The 25202-nt window shown below is 34.6% G+C and overlaps 1 protein-coding gene across 3 annotated transcripts in view; it reads right to left on the bottom strand.

The window, feature by feature from the left end:
* Positions 1–25202, bottom strand: part of LOC123546572 (adhesion G protein-coupled receptor A3-like) — a 100011-nt gene that overhangs the window by 47863 nt on the left and 26946 nt on the right. For all 3 annotated transcript variants that reach the window (XM_045332981.2, XM_045332980.2, XM_045332979.2), the window contains exon 3: positions 2177–2248. Coding sequence is in view for 2 of the 3 variants with exons in the window: in XM_045332980.2 (XP_045188915.2) it covers positions 2177–2248 (72 nt within the window). In the remaining variant the exon portion in view is untranslated. The remainder of the gene's footprint in view (positions 1–2176; positions 2249–25202) is intronic.

Raw genomic sequence — 25202 nt, forward strand, 5'->3', positions numbered from 1 at the left:
TGTAAAAAACTGGAAAACATAGAATTATAATATATCATAATATGGTGAAGTATATATAAATAGTTTCAGTTTTAGTAAAATAGTATACTGTTTCAAATGTAAATAGTTAAATTTGGATAAAACTAAATAATATTGGCCAGTTTTCTGATCAAATGAATACAGATACAGAAACATTCCAGATTTGACATTGGATCAAAACACTCACTGAGAGCTGTAATGTTTTCTGCATTAAACAGCTGACCACATATCATCAAGGAAGGAGTGGTTTGAAAGTTGTGTATGGGTGAGGGCAAGGTGTGTGGGTGAAGGCAAGGTGTGTGGGTGAGGGCAAGGTGTGCAGGTGAAGGCAAGGTGTGTGGGTGAGGGCAAGGTGTATGGGTGAGGGCAAGGTGTGTGTGGGTGAGGGCAAGGTGTGTGGGTGAGGGCAAGGCACACACAAACCAGCTAAACCTGTATTTTCCTTGAAAATATTTGGCAACCAGAAAACAATGCTCTTCCCTTTATTGACAACAGACCTTGCATAAAATCTTTACCAGTACATCTATGCTGACAAGAAAAATAAACACCTCATTCAAATTCATTGTACAATATTTTGTTAACCGTGATTCAAAATTAGAAAAGAAAAATTCCATTTGCAAATCTGATGAGCGATAATAAGACAGCATTGTATGGTCGCATCATGCTTAAAATCTTATATTTCAATGGACAGGTCAGAGGAATTTCACGGACACAATTAGTAGTGAATGTGGCCATCTCTATTGGCAACCACAGCAGCAAGACATCGCTCCATGGACACACATCAGTTACGTAGCAGATAATGTGGGATTCTGGCACACTCCTGATGGTCTGTTCCTGAACATTGGCAGGTTGCAGTTGACACTGATGCCAACCAAGGTGATCCTAGGCATATTCAATCGGACTGCTCTTCTGTGAGCATGCTGGCCAAGGCAAAATGTCAATGTTGCTCATCTGCAAAAAGTTCCTGGTGACAAGTACAACGCGAGGTTGCGTGTTGTCATACTGAAAGACCAAGCCTTGATGTTTACGGAATAAAGGGACAACCACAGGACGTAATATCTGCTTGATGTAATGCCTGGCTGTAAGATTACCTTGGCACACGACGAGTTGGGACTTAAATCTATGGTTGATGACTGCCCTGACCATAACTCTGCCCCCACCATAAAGATTGTGCTGCAGAACACAATTGTTAGCATAGCGTTCATGATGTTGTCTGCAGACACGGATACGTCCATCTTGAAATGTGACTCATCACTAAGCACTATGTTCTGCTAACGCTGATTGTGATGGTTGCGGGCCCAAATTATACATTGCTGACTGTGACGTAGCGTAAGAACTAGATCGTGGCAGGGCCTGTGACAGATTATTTCCTGTTCTCCAAGCTGATTTCTTTCTGTACGTTGACTTATAGGCCATCCACGGTTACATACCACTAAATGTGATGTGGATTCAGCCATCACAAATCTGTCACACAAATGGCGTTGACATATGTAATTGTCCTGTCATAGGTCTACCTGAACGAGGCCTATCGACAAGCGTTCCCATGTCTCTGACACATCAAACGAGACAAAGTATTGTAGACTGAGAGATGTTGAAACATCTAGCAACATATTTTTGCATTCGCCCACATTCGAGCATGGCCAAAACTTTGGCCCTCCCTTCGAAATTTAGCCTCCGCATTATCAAAAACTGACTGTCAGAAAATTTCTGAAAATATGGTCATATGTCGACTAACAAAATTCACTCAATAAAACCACATGGTTGACACACACAGGCTGCACTAGGAAATCATGAGCAGGTACATGAATTTACACAATGTGCTGAATGAAATCATACAAGTTTCGATCGGCTGTGTTTGTCAGTCAGAGTATTTGTACATTTCTGACATATTGTCCAACAAATTTAAATATGTTACGAAAATAACGCCAACTTTCAATGAGGCGTATCTTTACCTTGTCAGCATATTCTCCCTCAGATTAGCTTTTTTTCCGTGTTTATCTATTATTACAGTCAAAAATCTTTGGCAAAGGGGTGCAAAGTAAAGCAAATGCGGCCCCTAAATGTTGGGGAGGAGGTGCCTTCTACTGACCCCAATTCCCACTGCTCCCACATCTATGCAGATGACGAAATTATAAGCAGGAAAAAGAGAGTAACTTACAGTCTTCTCAGTTCAGATAGACCCTCAAATGCTCCTGGCTCTATCAATGTAATCCTGTTATGACTCAAGTCCCTGAAAATAAAAAGACAAATTTTGTTAAGAAAGTATTTAAATATCATCTACCCATACTTTAAAGTTTCAGAAATTCTATTTCACAATCTCTGATCATAATTTCTGGTAGCATCCACCATTAACCTGTATGCACGTGTTCAGATTTATATACAATAACTGACAACAATATCATAAGAATTCACCACACTGTCACATATAACTAGTTCAAATATATATAACTAAATGTGCATCCACTGGGCATTCAGGTGCCTGGCAACTTCATGTTACTTTACAGTCATAGGTTACTTGCTGAAAATGCAAGACTAACGTCCCTTGAGCTGGGTGTGTGGATCATTTTGGGAGAAAATGGGGGATGGAATACACATTGAAAGGGGGTTGTGAATCAAAAATAAACCCCCGATGTTCAACTTCACATGCCTAACAATATTCTTAAAGTTTTGAAGCCATTAATGCAAATTTTGACTATCAAGGGCCATACCTCTAGTTTTGCAGAGTGAAATCCCAGATGCACAACTCCACATGCTATATAACTTATGCATAGCTCTACTGTACATTAAAGAGTGTGAAATGAAATTTATGACTTCAGACCCTTAGAATTTAATTGGCAAATTCTACATTTAATTTACTTTACTTGTTTCTATAGAAAAGCAGTTCATAAGTGAAGTCCAACTCTATTTCAATATTTGACTGAAATTATCAATTGCATAAATAAGATCTTTCTGGCATGTGCATTACCATCTTTGCAAAATCAACACCTCAGTAATTTGTCTTTAGAGAAACTAAAACCTGCTAACCCATTAACAAAGCTTGAAATTTGACACATCAAACCATCATACTAAGTGAGAATGCTCTCAGTGAATTTTAATCGGCATCTTAAATCACACTGGAAAATTGGATACCTTTGTCATATGTCATGTTGCTAAAAGCATCACATGGAATTAGAATTTAAGTTCTGAGACTGTATCATAAACTAGATGCCCACGGGCAACATCTCGAGCCCGCCAGCTGTCAAGATCTGACATGACTTTTGACTTCTAACTGTGACTTTGAGATAGGAACCTGGGGTTTGCGCATGACACTCCGTCTCACTGAGGTTAATATTCACGTCAAATATAAACACGATTGCTCCATCCAACCCTATTAAATGCATCATTTTGTTCCTTAAATAAATCGCTTCTACAATAATTAATGTATTAAAAATGTTGTTGGTGAAATGTGATTAACCATCTTTAAGTGGCAGGGTAATAATTTTCATTACTCAATGCACAAAATTTATTGCTCATCAAAAGATAAACTTTCCCAATTCTTTTATATCTTTAAGATTCAAAATTTAGAAAACGTGAAACCATGAAATTTCACACCCGCAAAATAAATATGATTCTTCCTAAGAACTGTTACAGTTTGCATGCTGGAACCATTCAAGACAGACACATCTAGAAAACACTAATAAATAATGGGAATGATCAAGGATGAATCATGAAGAAATATCATGAAATTCCATGAATATTCCAGCAACACTCAGCCCTGATGTACAAAGATGTATTCTTCTGATATCTGTGCAACATTTAGGAACTGAAAGGCACTAATTTGATAGTGCTTAAGGTTTGTCATATTTGAGACAGACAAGACTTGATTGATTGCTAACTTGTTTCTTCTCAAATTTTGTTATGCATGAAAAACCCATAATACAAGTTTGACCAGACAGAAAACTTGTCTCTTCCTTTTTTTTCTGTAAATTAATGAATAATACCAGGAAACATGCGTTAGAAAAAAAATTACTAAATGCAATCTGTAGCTAAATTTATGCAGTCTCTAGTTGTATTTATTGACCTTTAACAAACAGATGATTATCATGCCTCATATTTGTTGAACATATAATCTTTTTAATAAAATGTTTCACTTAATTATTTAATATAAATTATAATCCAGTCCTCCGATTAAAGATTCAAATGCGGAAAGATCAGTAATGCCAGCCCCCCATGTGTACAATTCATGAGATCCTGATGGTTTCCGTGTTTGTGTGTTTGGATCGCTGGATTAACGCTGGATAACTCATTGACAAGCATTTTATCCATACCTTTGCCATTTTGAGCAGTGTTTTACTGTATTTTAGGGCTAATATACGCTTTTTTTTAGATATTCATAGAACCCAAAAAATAAATACAAATATTAGAACATTTTGTACTGTCACATCTTATCTAAAATTATAACAAGCTGTCCACATGACAGCACACTTGACTTTTCAACGATGACAAAGTCAAACAAGAGCCATTAATTTATTTGGTAATTAAAGACTTAGGTACACCTGAGTTATTCTATTATGAGTTCTCTAGTACTGCTATATAACTATATTTGCAAACAAGAGCTGTCAGTGGACAGCGTGCTTGACTATTCTCAGTGCTTGATAGTATAATATAAGCTATGAGTAAAACTTTTAACATTACAATAAGCATATTCTAAGCCGAAAAGGGGCCATAATTCAGTCAAAATGCTTGAAAGACTTGTCTCCTCCTTTTTACAGACTGGGGTCATGATGGTAAACAAGTATGCAAAATATAAAAGCAATATCTCAATGGACTTTGAAAATATTTGGGGTGGTGTGCAAACTTTAACATTACAATAAGCATGCATTAACAATAAGCATATTCTAAGTCGAAAAGGGGCCATAATTTAGTTAAAATGCTCGAAAGAGTTGCCTCCTCTTTTTTACAGATTGGGGTCATGATGGTAAACAAGTATGCAAAATATCAAAGCAATATCTCAATAACTCTGTGAAAAAGGTTCATGAACTTCATGAATTTGTTAGAATTCATGAATTATCTAAAAAGTTCATGAACTCTCAAGTTCAAGAATATTACATTTCAAAAACTTGTAAATGTAGTTCATGAACATTTCAGAAAATCCATTAAATAATTTAAGAAATTCATGAACTTGAAAATGAAATTAAGATAATGACTGAAATTGTGATTCAGGAACTACGGGGTTATGACCCTGTAAAGAATGTTCTAGAACTTGTATTAAGTTCTTGAACATTCAAGAACTTCTGAAGAACTTAAAGAACTGTTCTTGAACCAGCATAACAGTTCTTTGACTGTGATTCTAGAACAATGATAGTTTTTGAACATTGGTTCAAAAACTGCAAAAGTTCAAGAACTTATAGAACTTTACCAGTTCCTGAACAGTTACTGTTGGTCTAGACTAAGAGTAAGAACCAGAATTGTTCATGAACACAGGTTCATTAAAAGTATTATAATTCAAAACCTTTTTCTAGTTCTGTGTAACCAGTTCTTGACCCCAATTGTGAGTTTCTGAACTGTTCATTCATTAAACATAAAACTTAGGTTTATTACCTTTTTAATACAATAAATGAAAAAGTTCATGAACTTTTCATTAATGTTCATGAACATTAAATTCATAATGTCACATGATCAGTTTCCATTATTTTGTTGCATGCTGGGAAATTTTTTGCACATGTGATTCAGCAATTTTTGAGAAGTTTGTGCAGCAAATAAGAAGGAAGTAATTATCATACTACAGTTAGAAATGGTTTAAAAGGAACATGAGTATACTGAAAATCAAATAAGTCATTATGGTGTTGTCATAAATCGTTCTTTTAAAAAAAATAAAATCCTTTTAAAATGTCACAAGTTTTCACGACCCTGAAGCAAAGCTAGAATCTGAATTTCAATCTTGAGATTAAAGTAAATTATACATTGTTTAACTTAATGTTTTGTATTTTATACAGGAATTGTTTACTTCTTATTATGCTCCCAATCCCACTCTAGTTTACTGTTTTACTCAACATGTCATTTGTCGAGGGTAGAAAATGTCATTGTCACAGTGACTCAACGGAGACTAAAAAAAAAAAAACAAAAAAACAGTCTCTGGCCAGGCTAACTGAAAACACTTTGACCTACATGATTTTTTCTTGTATCAAGCTCTACCGAAATTGTTAAAAGAATTCCATTACATGCAGATCCCTCAGGTTTCATAGTGATACACTCCTACCAGGTTTCCCTGACTAGTTCATGAATTTGTTCATGAATAAGTTCATGAACCTTTTTTCTTTTTCTTTTAACAAAAATAGTTCATGAATAAATATTCATGAAAATCAAAATTTATGTTTCATGAATTTCAATATTCATGAACTAGTTCATGGATTAAAATTCATGTATGATTTTTAATTGATGAACAAATTGAGTTCATGAATATCAAGAGCTGTTCGTAAGACAGCGTGCTTGACTTTTCTCAGTGCTTGACTCTGAGTTAGAGCTTTGCCAGTAAAAAAAATTCCAAGTTAACGCTCGACTTTTCTCAGTGCTTGACTCTGAATTAGAAGGCATTTGCCAGTAAAAAAAATCCAAGTTATAAAGACAGGACATAATTGTAAATTTATTGTATTATGTTATGGAATTGTGTCTCCTGGTGGTAACTTTGATAGAAAATAACTATTTTGATGTTTCAAGTCAAAAGCTTTAATTAACATAGATATTATGAATTTAATCAAAATTTTAACAAAAAATTCTAAGTTAGAAAAGGGGCATAATTCTGTCAAAATTCAAATCAGAGTTGTGGGATTGTGTCTTCCTGGTGTAGACCTTTGGTTATGTAAATAAACTATTTTGAGTTGTCAAATCAAAAGCATTTAATAGTAACAGAGATATTGTGACTTTATCAAAAATTTTACAACAAAAATTCTAATTTAAAGGGGGCCATAATTCTGTCAAATGCAAAATCCAAGTTAGGGGGATTGTTTCTCATGGTGTAGGCTTTGATGGTAAATAAGTATTTTAAGATTCAAGCAAAAGTTTATAGTAACAGAGATATTTGACTTTATCAAAAATTTTACTAAGTTAAAAAGGGGCATAATTCTGTCAAAATTCAACCAGAGTTATGGGGATTGTTTCATCTGGTGTAGATTTTGATGGTAAATAAGCATTTTAAGTTTCAAGTCAATAGCTTTGATAGTAACAGAGATATTTGACTTTATCAAAAACTTAAACCAAAAATTCTAAGTTAAAAAGGGGCATAATTCTGTCAAAATTCAAATCAGAGTTATGGGGATTGTTTCTCCTGGTGTAGATTTTGATAGCAAATAACTATTTTAAGTTTCAAGTCAATAGCTTTGAAAGTAACAGAGATATTTGACTTTATCAAAAACTTTAACCAACGGCGACGCCGACGCTGACGCCGGGGCGAGTGCAATAGCTCTACTTTTTCTTCGAAAAGTCGAGCTAAAAATTCATGAAAATCAAAATTTATATTTCATGAATTTCAGTATTCATGAAAATCAAAATTTATATATCATGAATTTCAATATTCATGAATTTGTTCATGAATTAAAATTCATGAATAAATATTCATGAGAATCCAAATTTATGTTTCATGAATTTCAATATGCATGAACTTGTTCATGCATTATTTTTAATTCACGAACATGTTCGTGAATATCGAAATTCATGAAAAATAAATTTTGATTCTCATGAATATTTATTCATGAACTATTTCATGAATTTGTTCATGAATTTGTTCATGAACTTTTTTCACAGGGGACATCACCCAGATTCAAACCTGGCATAGGAATCAAGATAAACAAATCTGACTAAGTTTCATGAAGATAGGGTCATAAATGTGGCCTTTAGAGTGTTAACAAACTTTTCCTTTGATTTGATAAGGTGGCCTAGTTTTCAACCCCACATGATCAAGATATGAACTTGACCTAAATGTCATCAAGACAAACATTCTGAACAAGTCTCATGAAGATAGGATCATAAATGTGGCCTCTAGAGTGTTAGCTTTTCCTTTGATCTGACCAAGAGACCTAGTTTTTTACCCCACATGACCCAGATTCTAACTTGACCTAGAGGTCATCAAGACAAACATTCTGACCAATTCTCATGAGTTTCAATCTTAAACTGTGGACTCTAGAGTGTTAAATAACTGCTAATTAAACAAGATTTTCCTTTGATCTGGCCTACTGACCAAGATTTTGACCCCACATCACCATGCAAGTTTAATGTTTGTTTGTTTTTTTTGGGTTTAACGCGGTTTTTCAACAGTATTTCAGTCATATAACGGTGGGCAGTTAGCCTAACCAGTGTTCCTGGATTCTGTACCAGTACAAACCTGTTCTCCGCAAGTAACTGCCAACTTCCCCACATGAATCAGAGGTGGAGGACTAATGATTTCAGACACAATGTCGTTTATCAAATAGTCACGGAGAACATACGCCCCGCTCGAGGATCGAACTCACGATCCCGCGATCCGTAGACCGACGCTCTACCTACTGAGCTAAGCTGGCGAAACTCTTACACTAAAACACCAAACCCAGCAGCATAATAACTATTTTTCTCTTCTACAATTCACACATCAACATTTACAATATTTGAATTAAAAGAATGTTAAGATCTCAATTATCTCAGAGCCAGCAAGCAACCTTCTTTGATTTCAATATTTGCCTTTATTACCTATTCCCCAAAGAGAAATGTATCCATTTTCAAAAGAATTTCTTATAGAAATCTGAAAAAATATCTTCTATTAAACCCATGGAGAAATCAGTAGACAATTTCAAGTTCTCTCCAATATAGAATAGTCAACAGTTGGCTTAATTTGCCTTGTGCCTCAGACAATGTCCACTTGGTCATATGTAGATCACTACTGTGTCTTTTGTTCCAATGCTTAAAATTGACAACAGTCCCATCAAACAGTAGTCTGTTATTGCAAAAGATACCTGCAAATAATATTCAATGTTTTCTAGCCAATTCCCAACTTTTAAGAGACAGGGGCTATCCCAACCACAAACATCATTTGACAAACTGTGTTCAAGTTTTTCTTTGGTGAAGCAGGGCGTTCGGTTGACCTGAGGTCCCGGGTTTTGACCCGCGAAAATCGAGAAAAGCTCGCATTTGACCTGCACAGAATATGCCCCTAGCGTCTGCTTGACTCGTGGGAATTTTCTCTGATGCATCTTGAGTTCGAAAGTTATGCCCCCTGTCAATCAGAATCCCAGTGAATTTCAATATTGTTCGCCGGCACAAGCAGAAGTATGGCAGTAGGCGGAGCGTCGTATGTTAATAAGCTATTTCTATTTTTTAGACCTACTGACCTAGTTTTTGACCGCAGTTGTCCCAGTTTCAAACTTGACCTAGATATCATCAAGATGAATATTCAGACCAACTTTCAGACAGATCCCATGACAAATATCGCCTCTAGAGAGGTCACAAGGTTTTTTAATTATTTGACCTAATGACCTAGTTTTTGATGGCATGTGACCTAGTTTTGAACTTGAACTAGATATCGAACTTGAACTAGATATCATCAAGGTGAACATTCTGACCAACTTTCATGAAGATCCATTGAAAAGTATGGCCTCTAGAGAGGTCACATGGTTTCTCTATTTTTAAACCTACAAACCTAGTTTTTTATCGCATGTGACCCAGTTTCAACCTTGACCTAGATATCATCAAGGTGAACATTCTGACCAATTTTCATGAACATCCGTTGAAAAATATGGCCTCTAGGGAGGTCACAAGGATTTTCTATTTTTAGACCTACTGACCTAGTTTTGGACCGCACATGACCCAGTTTCGAACTTGACCTAGAAATCATCAAGATGAACATTCTGACCAACTTTCATAAAGATCCCATGAAAAATGTGACCTCTAGAGTGGTCACAAGCAAAAGTTTACGCACACACGGATGCTGCGCGATTACAAAAGCTCACCTTGTCACTTTGTGACAGGTGAGCTAACAAGTCTCATGGTTGTTTCCTTTTTGAGAAACGTGTGACAAAGATTTAGGCTCTTTGTGCATATTTTGACAGCAAATCAAGGACCATTACTCTTGTGTGGCTGAGTGAATTCCCAAGATGCCAAAACTTAACATACTAAATAATATTTCTATAATATTTCATGATACTAGGTCAAAACCGTTTTGAAACTGCCACAACACAAACTTTTAGGTTTTTTATCATATTTATGCACTTCTTTGACTGTCAAGAGACAATATCCCAGTTTTACAACTTCACATGCAAGATAACAATCCTATGATGTTTCATGCATGACCCTATGCATACTACTGCACAACACAAATTTGGACAGATGGATAGACAAACAAACAATGGTAAATCTTTGTGCCCACCCAAAAATTTCCGGAAGCACAAAACACTTCCCTACTGAAGAAACATTGGCTTTTTTTCTAACAGACATGAGACAAAACATCTATATACATAAGTGAGAAACTGACAGCATTCATCATTAAAATGAAATTATCATTTTCATTCTCTCCTATAATGATTAATGATACCATTCTGCTACCACTCATCACACACTGATACATCATCATTAGTGTAGTAACTTACTGGCCTTATATTTTTGTTGTTTTTCCTGCACATATCTCTCAGTAAAGGCAACTAAGTTCAAGCCCAGTAAAACAAGCTATCCTAGTGACGAAATGTGTTTTACCAAAGTGACTACAAATCCCCTTTGTATTCGTAGAATATCCTTAAATCAGATAAGCAAACACTGCACTTCTCCTTTTTATTTTTTGTAGATGATGATTCCCTATTTGATGAAAATATCTGCATACCAAGTTATATTTTTTTGCTATCTAATTAATAAATGTAAATAACAAAGGGCCACAACCCTGTTACAACTATATGAAACAAGATGAAGTTATCAAGTTTTGTCAGTCGTTATGGCAAAACAAAGATGTCTGCAGGCAACAGCAGCTACTGAACAAACAGAAGCATAAATTTATAAAATTGTTCTCTGTACAATAAAATCTGTAAAAAGATCCTTCAGAAGCAAAGAATGCAACCAAGCAGAATAATAGCAGACTCGGTTTGATTGAGTCTGTTCATGAGTGAATGATGAGAGGTAGTGAAATATGCAACACCTCTCACGCCCTCTAGCACCGGCTTAAGCAGAACTGAGCAATAAGACTATTACACATATACTGAATGGACTCCATGATCCCAAAGGACCAAATATAACAACACTGAAGACTTATATCAATAATGTCGATTTTTTTTTTCAAAAAATTTATTAATTTCTTCGCTTTTACTAAATTCATTAAAGAAAATTAACAGAAAAAGGTTGTTTTGTCAATCTAATTCTCGCTATATGACTATAATTATGTAAAGTTGTGAAAACATAAGATGAAAGTGATTCACCCAGGAGCTCTGACTCATGAAATAGGTGCAAACTTTAAGTTTTAAAACCATGTACTTAAGTTTCAAAGCTACACCTGTATAACAATTTTTGAGAAATTGTCATTTTTGTGAATTTCCAAAGGCGTCAAAAATATCTAAAAAATGGTAATTTCTTCAAGGCCACGGTCACTAGGGGGCCAGGACTCACCACAAAGGTGTAAAATGTTTTTGAACTATCCTAAAAGGTTTCAAAACAATATATGTAACGGTTTTTGAGAAAATGTCATTTTTAATTTTCAAAGGACGGTGTCAATTTTAAAAAATAAAGAAAGATCATTTCTTCAAGGCAAAGGTCACTAAGGGGCCAGGACTCATCATGGGGGTGTAAAATGAGTTTTTAAACCACCCCACAAGGTTTCAAAGAAATATATGTAACGGTTTTTGAGAAATTGTCATTCTTGTGAATTTTCAAAGGCGTCAAAAAATCTAAAAAGTGCTAATTTCTTTAAGGTCAAGGTCACTAGGGGGCCAGGACTCACCATGGGGGTGTAAAATGAGTTTGTGAACCATCCAACAAGATTTTAAAGCAATATCTGTAACAGTTCTTGAAAAATTGTCATTTTTTTGTGAATTTTCAAAGGTATAAAAAATCTAAAAAATGCTATTTTTTCAAGGTCAAGGTCACTAGGAGGCCAGGACTCACCATGGGGGTGTAAAGTTAGTTTCTAAATCATCCTACAAGGTTAAAAAGAAATATTATGTAACGATTTTTAGTTATTCCCAATTGTTGATGTTGTCGCCGCTGGAACTTGGATCGCTTAGTCTGATCGCTTCCGCTAAAAGTTAGTGAGACAAAAATTTAAGTAACATCAAAACAGAAACGGAATGTTACACTTCACAAAAAATTTCAGATGTTGGCCTAACTAAATGGACTGCATACACCAGGTTAGCATAGAAAAGCATGAAAACTGAGCACCCACATCGCCAAAAGAAATCAAAGGCCTGAAGGGCCTGAGTCGGCTAATGATTGATGTACTGACAGTATAGTCTACCAGTTTCAGTTTGTTTTTAGTTTTTTTCTTAAAATTTCATAACACAGCTCGATATTTACCCAAAATATTATATCCGGATACGATTACACTTTTCTCCAGTTTCAACAATATATTTTACAAATTGTGATGATACGGAGACATTTAGCAGCAATTGGCAGTATCTGACATTGAAGATTCCGGTTAAATTACCTGTTATTTAAATCTTTTCATAAAAAAGTTGTTTCGTTTCGTGAAGGCAGCCAAACATAGACGATCTACTTTCAATTTCAAAAACTACAAGAAAATACAATTTAATGTTTCGCCAATTTGTTTATTTCTCGAAAAATAAGAAAATCATTTTTAATATCAGTAGTAACTAAACAAACCAGTAAGAGCTTCTTCTTCCGATAATTTATCCGTTTACTGACTGCAAAATTCAACCCACACAAAGTTTATAGAAATCATACGATGCGTGTATACGTTCAATGTGGGAGAATTAAGGCTGATCGGCTGTTACCTCACGCATCCAGATGATTCAGATTTTGCTTTTAAAAAAGCATTGTGTGCGTTTCTGTAATTTTATATATGTTTTTATACCCTTAGAAATTATTAGACATGCGTATTTGCATTATTTCTATATGTAATTTACGCTAATACGCATCTTATCTGGAGCCCTGTGGAACTATTTTTTGTCTTTCGCTGGATGTTACGCAAGCTTTGTAAGCCTGTGCAATTCTTAAAATGCACATTTATGCTTAATGAGTTACATTCGAGCATTGCACAATTACAAGTTATAAATATGACAGATTACATCGTATATTGGTCATAGCAAAGGGAATTGACACAACTTAACTTCATTCATGCAGTGAACTGTTTGAAATGTGAGAAATCTAATGGAACTACATCCCTTCACGTGTTATTCGGTCCATTTAGAGAATCGCTGAACAGCAAGGACACGTCAAAAGGCTTTCAGCCTTTAGCCGACCCATAAATAAATCATATTCAACTTATGTAATAGCTTGTCAGTAAAATGTAAAAAAGAGCATTTCTACAATGATTTAAAGGATCTCATTTTTTTACATCCACAGTTTTACTCGAGTTCCCTTTAAATCATGTATCAATTTGTACAGAAACTGTAAGAAAACAACTTGCTATCAAGTACTGCATTTCATTCTTATGAGGAATGTTCAAGGCCATGATAAAGGAGCAGTGTTCTGAGCTACTGAGAAACAAGTTCATAATCATTTACCACAGTTCTGTCACTCTAATAACCGTTTAATGGAAGACCACTTTAGGACTAGGTTGAACTGCCACAATAATGCAAAAAAATGGTTTGACACATGTCTGATTTCGGCTAAAAACTAGTGAAAGATAAATATTTCTGACCTATGTCCATTATTTTGACCACAGAGTGTCTTAAGCCAGTGACAGAAATATTTTAATTGTTTTCTTTGTGAAGCATATTAAGTACATACACATGTTTTATGTGGCTGTCTTCATTAAACCTGACTTAACCCAGGATGAAATATTAATTCATCAACAAATTAAAGATGCTTTGATATGTCAAATGATAAAGTTCACAAGGCATGCTGGTGTATATATTGATGATATATAACAGCTGCTTGCATAAAGCCTTCTGTTTAGTATATTACTGTTTTAGTTCAATTAGAGTTAATATTGCAAACAGTTCTAATAACAGTTATTACTTAAACAAGAGGGCCATGAAGGCCCTGTATCGCTCACCTGACCTATTGACCTAAAGATCATCAAGATCAACATTCTGACCAAGTTTCATTAAGATATGGTCATAAATGTAGCCTCTAAAGTGTTAACTAGCTTTTCCTTTGATTTGACCCGGTGACCTAGTTTTTGCCCCCACATGACCCAGATTCGAACTTGACCTAAAGATCATCAAGATTAACATTCTGATTAAGTTTCATGAAGATACAGTCATAAATCTGGCCTCTAGAGTCTTAACAAGCTTTTCCTTTGATTTGACCTAGTGACCTAGTTTTTTAACACACCTGACCCAGATTTAAACTTGACCTATAGATCATCAAGATTAACATTCTGACCAAGTTTCATTAAGATATGGTCATAAATGTGGCCTCTAAAGTGTTAACTAACTATTCCTTTTATTTGACCCCCGTGACCTAGTTTTTGACCCGACATGACCCAGATTCGAACTTGACCTAAAGACCATCAAGTTTAACATTCTGACTAAGTTTCATGAAGATATAGTCAAAAATGTGGCCTCTAAAGTGTTAACAAGCTTTTCCTTTGATATGACCTAGTGACCTAGTTTTTGATTCCATCTGACCCAGATTTAAACTTGACCTAAAGATTATCAAGATTAACATTCTGACCAAGTTTCATTAAGATATGGTCATAAACGTGGCCTCTACAGTGTTAATTAGCTTTTCCTTTGATTTGACCCGGTGACCTAGTTTTTGACCCGACATGACCCAGATTCAAAATTGCCCTAAAGATCATCAAGTTTAACATTCTGACTAAGTTTCATGAAGATATAGTCATAAATGTGGCCTCTAGAGTGTTAACAAGCTTTTCCTTTGATATGACCTAGTGACCTAGTTTTTGACCCCACCTAACCCAGATTTGAACTTGAGCTATATATCATCAAGATTTGACCAAGTTTCATTAAGGTATGGTCATAAATGCGGCCTCTAGTGTAAACTAGCTTTTCATTTGATTTGGCTTGGTGACCTAGTTTTTTAGCCTACATGACCCAAATTCAAACTGGACCTTAAGATCATCAATATTAACAATCTGACCAAGTTTCATGAAGATACAGTCATAAATGCGGCTTCAACAGTGTTAACAAGCTTTTCCTTTGATTTGACCTGGTGACCTAGTTTATGATCCCAGATAACCAAATATCGAAATCGTCCAAGATTTTATTAAGGGTAACATTCTGACCAAGTTTCATTAAGATTGGGCCAAAAATGTGACCTCTAGAGTGTTAACAAGCTTTTTCTTTGATTTGACCTGGTGACCTAGTTTTTGACCCCAGATGACCCAATATCGAACTCGTCCAAGATTTTATTGAGGGTAACATCCTGACCAAGTTTCATTAAGATTGGGCCAAAATTGTGACCTCTAGAGTGTTAACAAGCTTTTCCTTTGATTTGACCTGATGACCTAGTTTTTGACCCCAGATGACTTAATATCGAACTCATCCAAGATTTTATTGAGGGTAACATTCTGACCAAGTTTCATTAAGATTGGGCCAAAAATGTGACCTCTAGAGTGTTAACAAGCTTTTCCTTTGATTTGACCTGATGACCTAGTTTTTGATCCCAGATGACCCAATATCGAACTCGTCCAAGATTTTATTGAGGGTAACATTCTGACCAAGTTTCATTAAGATTGGGTCAAAAATGTGACCTCTAGAGTGTTAACAGTCAAATTGTTGACGACGGACGGACGGACGGACGGACGGACGGACGACGGACGACGACGGACGCCGGACACAGGGTGATCACTAAAGCTCACCTTTGAGCACTTCGTGCTCAGGTGAGCTAAAAACTAATGGGCTCTAGGAAATGCCCTGAAACTAAGCTTAATTAAAATGTATGAAATTGTTTAATATTGTGGACAAAAAAATCACAGTTTCAGCAAACCCGAACCAAAATACAAGCATGCGGCAAGCTTGTGAGAAGTTTGCCATAAGCTTGCGCAAGCTTACAGCAATCTTAAAAAGATTGCAGCTATGTAATATAATGCTTGCCGATGCTCGCATAGAAATTAAGTTTGCGGAGAAGTCTTTCTTCGCAAGCTTGCAGCGAGCATCCTGCGATCTTTATACTATTTAAGATTGCAAGATTGCGACTAAGCTTGGGACAGAAATTAAGTTTGCGGATAAGTCTTGCTTCACAAGCTTGCAGCGGGCATCCTGCGATCTTAAGACTATTTAAGATTGCAAGATTGCGACTAGCTTGCGATCCTGTAACCTTTTTAACACTCTTTTAGTTCACTGATACATATAAAAGGGAGGTAATATGTTAAACCATTAAAATTAAACTTTTTATGTCAAAATAAGTTGTTTTAAAAAATATTGATCCTGACTGGTAAATCTTTATCTACTGATCACTAAAAATATTGTTTTATGAAAGTGCGAAAGTTTTACAAACTGTGCAGTTTGTCAAATTAAAGGAAGTATATAATAAAATTTTTAGACTTTTACATTATTAAAACTGTCTCACAAACCTAAGTAAGGTTTAGGAAGATGGTATAGTTTGCAAGCTTGCAGGCAATCTTGATATGATTACAAGGTTGAGGGGGGGAGACTCGCAAATGATTTTGTCTACACCCATATAAGTGTGTTTAAGCTTGCAAGATTGCACAAGCTTGCAATCTTGTTATGATTGTGTAAGATTGCGCAAGCTTGCAATCTTATTATGATTGTGCAAACTTGCAAGGTCGCAATTAAGATTGCTAGGGTTCCAATCGCAAGCATGCGCAACCTTACAAGCTTGCAAGATCTTAAATAGGTTGCAGGAAGCACGCAAATTAGTTTGCGCAAGCTTAAATTATGGTTGCGATGGTTCCAATCGCAATCTTGCTGCATGCTTGTTAAGATCCCAACTGCAATCTTGCTGCAACCTTAATGCAAGCTTAATTAAGCTGGCCATTTTGGTTTGGGAAAACTGCTATTTCAGGTGGGTTTCAAACTTTAAAGATACAATAACTGGGAATTTTGTTTGTTCGTTTGGTCATTAAATTGCATGGATTGGAAAAACAGCTCAGTTTTGAGGCAAAAGGAATAAAAAATCCTGACCGATGCAAATTCAATTTTAGATTAGAAAGAAATTTTCAGTGGGCATCAGTAAACTATTCCTGCTATATAGCAGTACAGAAGCCCTGTAAAAGTCTGGTGTAAAACAATTCCAGACAGGGGCTGTTATTTCGGGGTATATGGTATCCATGTTAAATGTGCTGATCTTTTAGATTCCTGACAACAGCAAACATTTCATGTTTACATTTAGATGTTTTTCAAAGATGAGCATTGCTCTAATTGGAAACAAACAATATTCATAAAAACTTTATTGTTTGGAAGCCCAGGCTACCAATACTGATCAATAGATCATTCACCTAAGGCCATGCAAATGACCAGATTGTTTTCATGTTGTAAATCAAAATCATTAGAAAACTTATTAATAAAAGCATTTCATTTAACATTCACTACTTTCAAAAGTCATTGCAGGTGTAACAAAGCTTTAAGAAACATTCTATGCAATGACGGTTAATAGTTAATGCAACTACAACTACATAATAAAGATAACCATCGTTGAATAGGCGATGCAATAAAGGTTTCCTATAGCGTAAAACAATAAAACTAAAAGTCTATACAATGATTTTAATCCAGTCTATGCAATAAAGATTAAAAGGTTTATACAGTCTTTGCAATGATTTAAATCAAGTCTATGCAATAAAGGTTAAAGGTCTATGCAATGAAGGTTTATACAGTCTATGCAGTGATTTTAATCAAGTCTATGCAATAAAGGTTTTAACTTTGCAATGATTTTATGCAATAAAGGCTAAAAGTCTATGCAATGAAGATTTATACAGTTTTTGCAATGATTTTAATCAAGTCTTTGCAATAAAGGTTTAAAGTCTATGCAGTGAAGGTTTATACAGTCTATGCAAAATGATTTTAACCAAGTCTATGCAATGAAGGTTAAAAGTCTATGCAATGAAGGTTTATACATCTATGCAAAATGATTTTAATCAAGTCTATGCAATAAAGGTTTAAAGTCTATGCAGTGAAGGTTTATACAGTCTATGCAAAATGATTTTAACCAAGTCTATGCAATGAAGGTTAAAAGTCTATGCAATGAAGGTTTATACATCTATGCAAAATGATTTTAATCAAGTCTATGCAATGAAGGTTAAAAGTCTATGCAATGAAGGTTTATACATCTATGCAAAATGATTTTAATCAAGTCTATGCAATAAAAGTTAAAAATCTATGCAATGAAGGTTTATATAGTCTATGCAGCAATTTCAATCAAGTCTATGCAATAAAGGTTAAAAATCTATGCAATGAAGGTTTATATAGTCTATGCATCAATTTTAATCAAGTCCATGCAATAAAGGTTAAAAACTTTGCAATGATTTTAATCAAGTCTTAGCAATAAAGGTTAAAAATCTATGCAATGAAGGTTAATATAGTCTATGCAGCTATTTTAATCAAGTCTATATGCAATAAATGTTAAATCTTTGCACAGATTTTAATCAAGTCTATGCAATGAAGTAGTCTATGCAGCTATTTTAATCAAGTCTATATGCAATAAATGTTAAAACTTTGCACAGATTTTAATCAAGTAAATGCAATAAATGTTAAAAGTCTATGCAATGAAGGTTTATATAGTCTATGCAATGATTCTGATCAAGTCTATGCAATAAACGTAAAAACTTTGCAATGATTTTAATCAAGTTTACGCAATAAAGGTTAAAAGTCTATGCAATGAAGGTTAAAAGGTTTATACAGTCTTTGCAATGATTTTAATCAAGTCTATGCAATAAAGGTTAAAAGTATATGCAATGAAGGTTTATATAGTCTATGCAATGATTTTAATCAAGTCCATGCAATAAAGCTTAAAACTTTGCAAAGATTTTAATCAAGTCTATGCAATAAAGGTTAAAAGTCTATGCAATGAAAGTTTATACAGTCTATGCAATAGAGGTAGTTCATCCTATAGTATTACACAAAAAAACAACATGCTCCCTATAAATAAAATGTCTGCAAAATTTTTATTAAAATATCGCTATTGATTATGGAAATACTTATTTTTTTTCTCTAGCCTTTTTACTTCCATGCACCCAGCAGAGAATTTATATCATGTTTCATATCACCATAATTCTTATCTTTTGTCTAATAATTACAGGACATTATGATGGGATATTACTTTCTGTAGGCAACAAAGTTAATCAATATGAAATTGAAGCTTCTGATAATACAAGACCATTAGGTCTGCAGACATTCTCCGCTTTTCAATATTTATGCTCTTTTTGATGTTATGATTGTTTCAAATGTAGTCTGCAGGCGCTGTAATATTAACAGGAAAGCTTTTATAAAGATTGTGTCATCATAGTGGCCCTTAAACTTCATTTATTCCATTTAGCTAACAGCATTGGTTATTAAAGAACAAAATATAATTACACCATTAATTTAGTGCTAACATTTTACATTACATGAATTTCAGATATAATTTATCAGGGTGCACTCAAAACTGCATGTAAAAACACTAAAGGCTTAGACAGTTTGAGATATTTACTCATTTAAACCATATCTGAGCCGTGCCATGAGAAAACCAACATAGTGGGTTTGCGACCAGCATGGATCCAGACCAGCCTGCGCATCCGCGCAGTCTGGTCAGGATCCATGCTGTTCGCTTTTAAAGCCTATTGCAATTAGGGAAACTGTTAGCGAACAGCATGGATCTTGACCAGACTGCGCGGATGCGCAGGCTGGTCTGGATCCATGCTGGTCGCAAAGCCACTATGTTGGTTTTCCCATGGCGCGGCTCATTTTATTACAGTCTGCAGTTTTTGTATGACTTCTGTTAAGAACAAAAAGACCAATTACACAGAGTAAAATCGCTATTAGAAATGTTTTGCAATTTCTTATGAAATTTTGAAATTACCTCCCTTTAACATAACAGCATTTAAAAAACAGACTTTTTCTTTTGATATCGTTTTACATTTGCATCTGACATTTCAGTTACATAAAACAAAATTAAAGTTGAAAACAGAGTAGCTTTGGAATTCATCTATTCTCATTCTATCTTGGTTACAAATCCAAGATAGCCAAATTTAAGTTTTACAAACTTGCAATTCTAATGAATTCTGGCAAAAAATATACTTTTCAATGCATGCTAATCTTGACAAATATAATACAGTAGTTGTCATGTTTATATAATTCCTTAGCAAGGTGTTAATTACATTTATAATTATGTTAAAAATAGCACCATTTTGGTTGGACACATCCACTGAAAATTTTATGTGTATTAAAAACTCAGTGAACATAAATATGCGTTAAAGTATCAACCAAATCCCTTGACTGACCAAAATCAGATAAACCACCTTTCAACAGGCAAATTCAATCTCAACAAAGCAGTTCAGTTTATATACAAATCCCATACATTTACTCATGTCTGTCTTGTAATATTAATTAATTAGCTTCAATTAAGATGATTTCTTCTCAGTAAATTCCTCATCCACCATTCCTGCAAACCCCAACTTCACTGCTATGAATCATTTTACCTATCACAAAAAAAAACAAACAAGAGGGCCAAGATGGCCCTAGGTCGCTCACCTAAGAAACACTCCATAACAGTGTAAAACACGTCTGACCTAGTGATTTCATGGAAACAAATATTCTGACCAATTTTCATTAAGATTGGACCAAAAAATTGGTCTCTGGCGATAAAACAAGCATTTTCTTAGATATGACCTAGTTTTTGACCCTAGATGACCCATGTTCAAACTCGACCTAGATTTTATCAAGGCAATCATTCTGACCAAAATTCATGAAGATCAACTGAAAAATACAGCCTCTATCACATACTGAAGTTTTTTCTTTGATTTGACCAAGTGACCTAGTTTTTGACCTCAGATGACCCATATTCAAATTCGACCTAGATTTCATTAAGGCAATCAACCTAACCAAATTTCATAAAAATCAATTGAAAAGAACAGTCTCTATCGCATACACAAGATTTTTCTTTAATTTGACCTAGTGACCTAGTTTTTGACCTCAGATAACCCATATTCAAAATCGACCTAGATTTCATCAAGGCAATCACTCTGACCAAATTTCATGAAGATCAATTGAAAAATACATCCTCTATTGCATACACAATGTTTTTCTTCGATTTGACCTAGTGACCTAGTTTTTGACCCGAGATGACCCATTTTCGAACTCGGCCTAGATTTTATCAAGGTAATCATTCTGGCTAAATTTCATGAAGATCAGTTGAAAAATACAGCCTCTATTGCATACACAAGGTTTTTCTTTGATTTGACCTAGTGACCTAGTTTTTGACCCCAGATGACCCATTTTCGAACTTGGTCTAAATTTCATCAAGGTAATCATTCTGACCAAAATTCATGAAGATCAATTAAAAAATACAGCCTCTATCGCATACACAAGGTTTTTCTTAAATTTGACCTAGTGACCTAGTTTTTGACCCAAGATGACCCATTTTCGAACTCGGCCTAGATTTCATCAAGGCAATCATTCTGACCAACATTCATGAAGATCAATTGAAAAATACAGCCTCTATCGCATACACAAGGTTTTTCTTTGATTTGACCTAGTGACCTAGTTTTTGACCCGAGATGACCCATTTTCGAACTCGGCCTAGATTTCATCAAGGTTATCATTCTGACCAATATTCATGAAGAAGAATTGAAAAATACAGCCTCTATCGCATACACAAGGTTTTTCTTTGATTTGACCTAGTGACCTAGTTTTTGACCCGAGATGACCCATTTTCGAACTCGGCCTAGATTTCATCAAGGTTATTATTCTGACCAATATTCATGAAGATTAATTGAAAAATACCGCCTCTATCGCATACACAAGGTTTTTCTTTGATTTGACCTAGTGACCTAGTTTTTGACCCGAGATGACCCATTTTCGAACTCGGCCTAGATTTCATCAAAATTATCATTCTGACCAATATTCATGAAGATTAAATGAAAAATACAGCCTCTATCGCATACACAAGGTTTTTCTTTGATTTGACCTAGTGACCTAGTTTTTGACCCGAGATGACCCATTTTCGAACTCGGCCTAGATTTCATCAAGGTTATCATTCTGACCAATATTCATGAAGATTAATTGAAAAATACAGCCTCTATCGCATACACAAGCTAAATGTTGACAGACGACAGACGACAGACGACGGACGCCGGACGCCGGACATCGAGCGATCAGAAAAACTCACCTGAGCATTGCTCAGGTGAGCTAAAAAACAGACAATAAAGATGAGGTAATTTTGTTCAACCTATAGGCAACCTCTAGCAACTATAGTGCCATAAAAATGAACTGTTTCAGCAAACAAGATCAACTGTTAAAATGCAATCCCAGACTCAATGTTTCAGGAAAAACATTGTGATCCCTGATTCCAGATACATATAGATATCAGATTTTTTCTTGTACAAAATCTATTGAATCTAAATTATGAACATTACCCACATCTGCAAAAATGATGAGAAGAAAATGCTGGAAAAATATACTGCTTTTGAACTGTAAAAACAGACGGTACTGTACCAGATATCCTAACTAGATGCTGAATTTACAGATACTTTCTATATGAATATAATTGAAAAACTAACTATAACTGTACTAAAACATATTTTTCATTATTCTGCTAACAAAAGTAACTGAAGTTTTGGTTTATAAATACAAAAATGTCTATAATTATACACCCTGAAAACATGTACAGAATCAAACTTTGAAATATAAAAATATTTATGTAGTAACCATACATACAAAACTTCTTTGTCTGAAATGATTTATTAACTACCCAAACTGAATGATGGACCAGTCCATTTTAGAAATTTAGCTGGCTTAAATTAAGGTTAATTTCTTACACAGATGACCTAGTATTCAACTTATCCAAAACTTTATTAAGGGAAACATTCTGCCTAAGTTTCATTAAGAGTGGGCCGAAATTGTGAAAAGTTTGTTATGAACCATGACATGTGTCACATTAAGCTAATAGTCGAGAGCTTATAAAGCATGAAAAATCTTAGTTGTTGGTATCCCATGGTCAGGAAGGTACAGATCACAAACAACACAAAGTAAACCAGTAAACAAGGTGAGATATTCCTTTGAAACTGATTTTATCTCTTGTACCATCCCTTTCAGTTTATATCTAACAAAAACTACTTCAACAACTAATTACACACAAAAGTATCTTGAGGAAGGCATACTTTATGTGTAGCAATAAAGATGTAAAGATGAAAGCATCAACTATTAATCGACAAAGAAAGTTAGGCAACAAATCTGTGTTAGCTTTTCCATTAAACACATTTTCTTCACTTTGAACTGGATTCACATTTCATTGGATTTCATGTAAATATTTACAAATTGTAGGTAATTCAAACAGTGCATTCAGACTAGGTGCAAACATCCTTGAGTTTTCAACAGATAAGATTGGTATTAAATTTACTGCTCAATTTATTTACATTTAAATAGACCACCCTATAGGATATGCTTTCAAATAAAACATCATTGGTATAGAGAATTTGTACAATGATACTACAAAGTTTCATCCGCATTTTTTGACTTACACACCACAATTTCTTTCTCAAAAGAAAATCAGCGAGTCACTCAACAGTTCTTCAGTATCCACTCCAGTTCCCTATCAATTCCTGGTCTTGCATGATGTTCTCATTACCATATACAGTAAATTAGAAAATTATCAACTCTGTCCTATCTACATTATCTCTACACATTACCATATCATTAAAAGCATGTGTCTATGATAATAGCAACCACAGCTGATTTTTAACTTTCATTTTATAACTGTAATAACCAAATCATATTGTAAATCTCTTCATTTGCTGCACAGAACACTTTAAATTTTGAAGATATCTCTACTAGAAGTAAAGTTATGAATATTTTAGTTTCTCAAATTTTAGTTGTTTTGTAGAATTTTTCCTTAAGAAATATGTAAGAATACGCGTGAAACGGACGGCACCGAAAATCGAGCAAAATTCAGTAAAATGCCTGTAACAGAAATAAAGCAACACACAATTGTATCTTGTAAAAATAAAATAGCGTTTTATTAATATAAACACATTGCATGCAATTATATATCTATATATATAATAAAACAAATCATCATGAATGTCATAAGGGCACTATTGCACTTGTAAGTTGTCTGGGACATGGCTCATGTATACTGTTAATGTTTAGAACAAACTGTACATTTATGAACAACAATCTATTAGATTCTATATACTGATGGACACTGGCTTAAACTGACTCTAACACTGGTGTGTCTAACTTCTAAAAAACTTGTATTTGTATTCTTCAAATAACTGATTTATTTCCTTATATTGTTCAAAATACCATTGACGTCCGGAATTGACACACTGCGGTATAAATCCGCGCATCAATACAAATTCCTTGTTAACAGTTTGTATATCATCTCTTACTGGCCAAAATGTAATGGCCTGGTTTCCTACATGGTACCATAAATTTCACAGTTGCCTCCAGTCCTTGGGATTTGAGTACGCAGCCAGGATACCACTGGTCTTGATAGGCAATGGCTACATATTGATAACAGTGGAGACTGTCTGGATCCATTTCATCGCTTTGATGACACTCCTATAACCACTTAAATTATCACTGAAAAGTCCATTTTTTATGATAGATGATCACAATCATAATTCAATAATTTAACTAATGCCTATGCAGAAACTGCACATGACATCCATTTTAATAACATAATCAATTAATACTGGTAATCCAAAACCTGATTACTTCCCTTGAAAAAATTACCCCATCTGTACTTTTTGGAAAAAATACTTCTTTTGTTAACTGAACTTCAATACAGGTAGGTATATATTGTGGTGAACAAAACATTTCGCTCTGAAAAGTAATAATCTGATTTTAGTTGACAAACTGAATGCAACAGTTTGCATACAAGTGCTCTAGAAAGCAAGACATAATGCACTTACAAAAGACAACCAGAATTTTTACTATATAATGAATCAGATGTAGTCAACTGCT

Source organism: Mercenaria mercenaria, chromosome 9, assembly GCF_021730395.1.
Source record: "Mercenaria mercenaria strain notata chromosome 9, MADL_Memer_1, whole genome shotgun sequence".
Taxonomy (NCBI): Eukaryota; Metazoa; Mollusca; class Bivalvia; order Venerida; family Veneridae; genus Mercenaria; species Mercenaria mercenaria.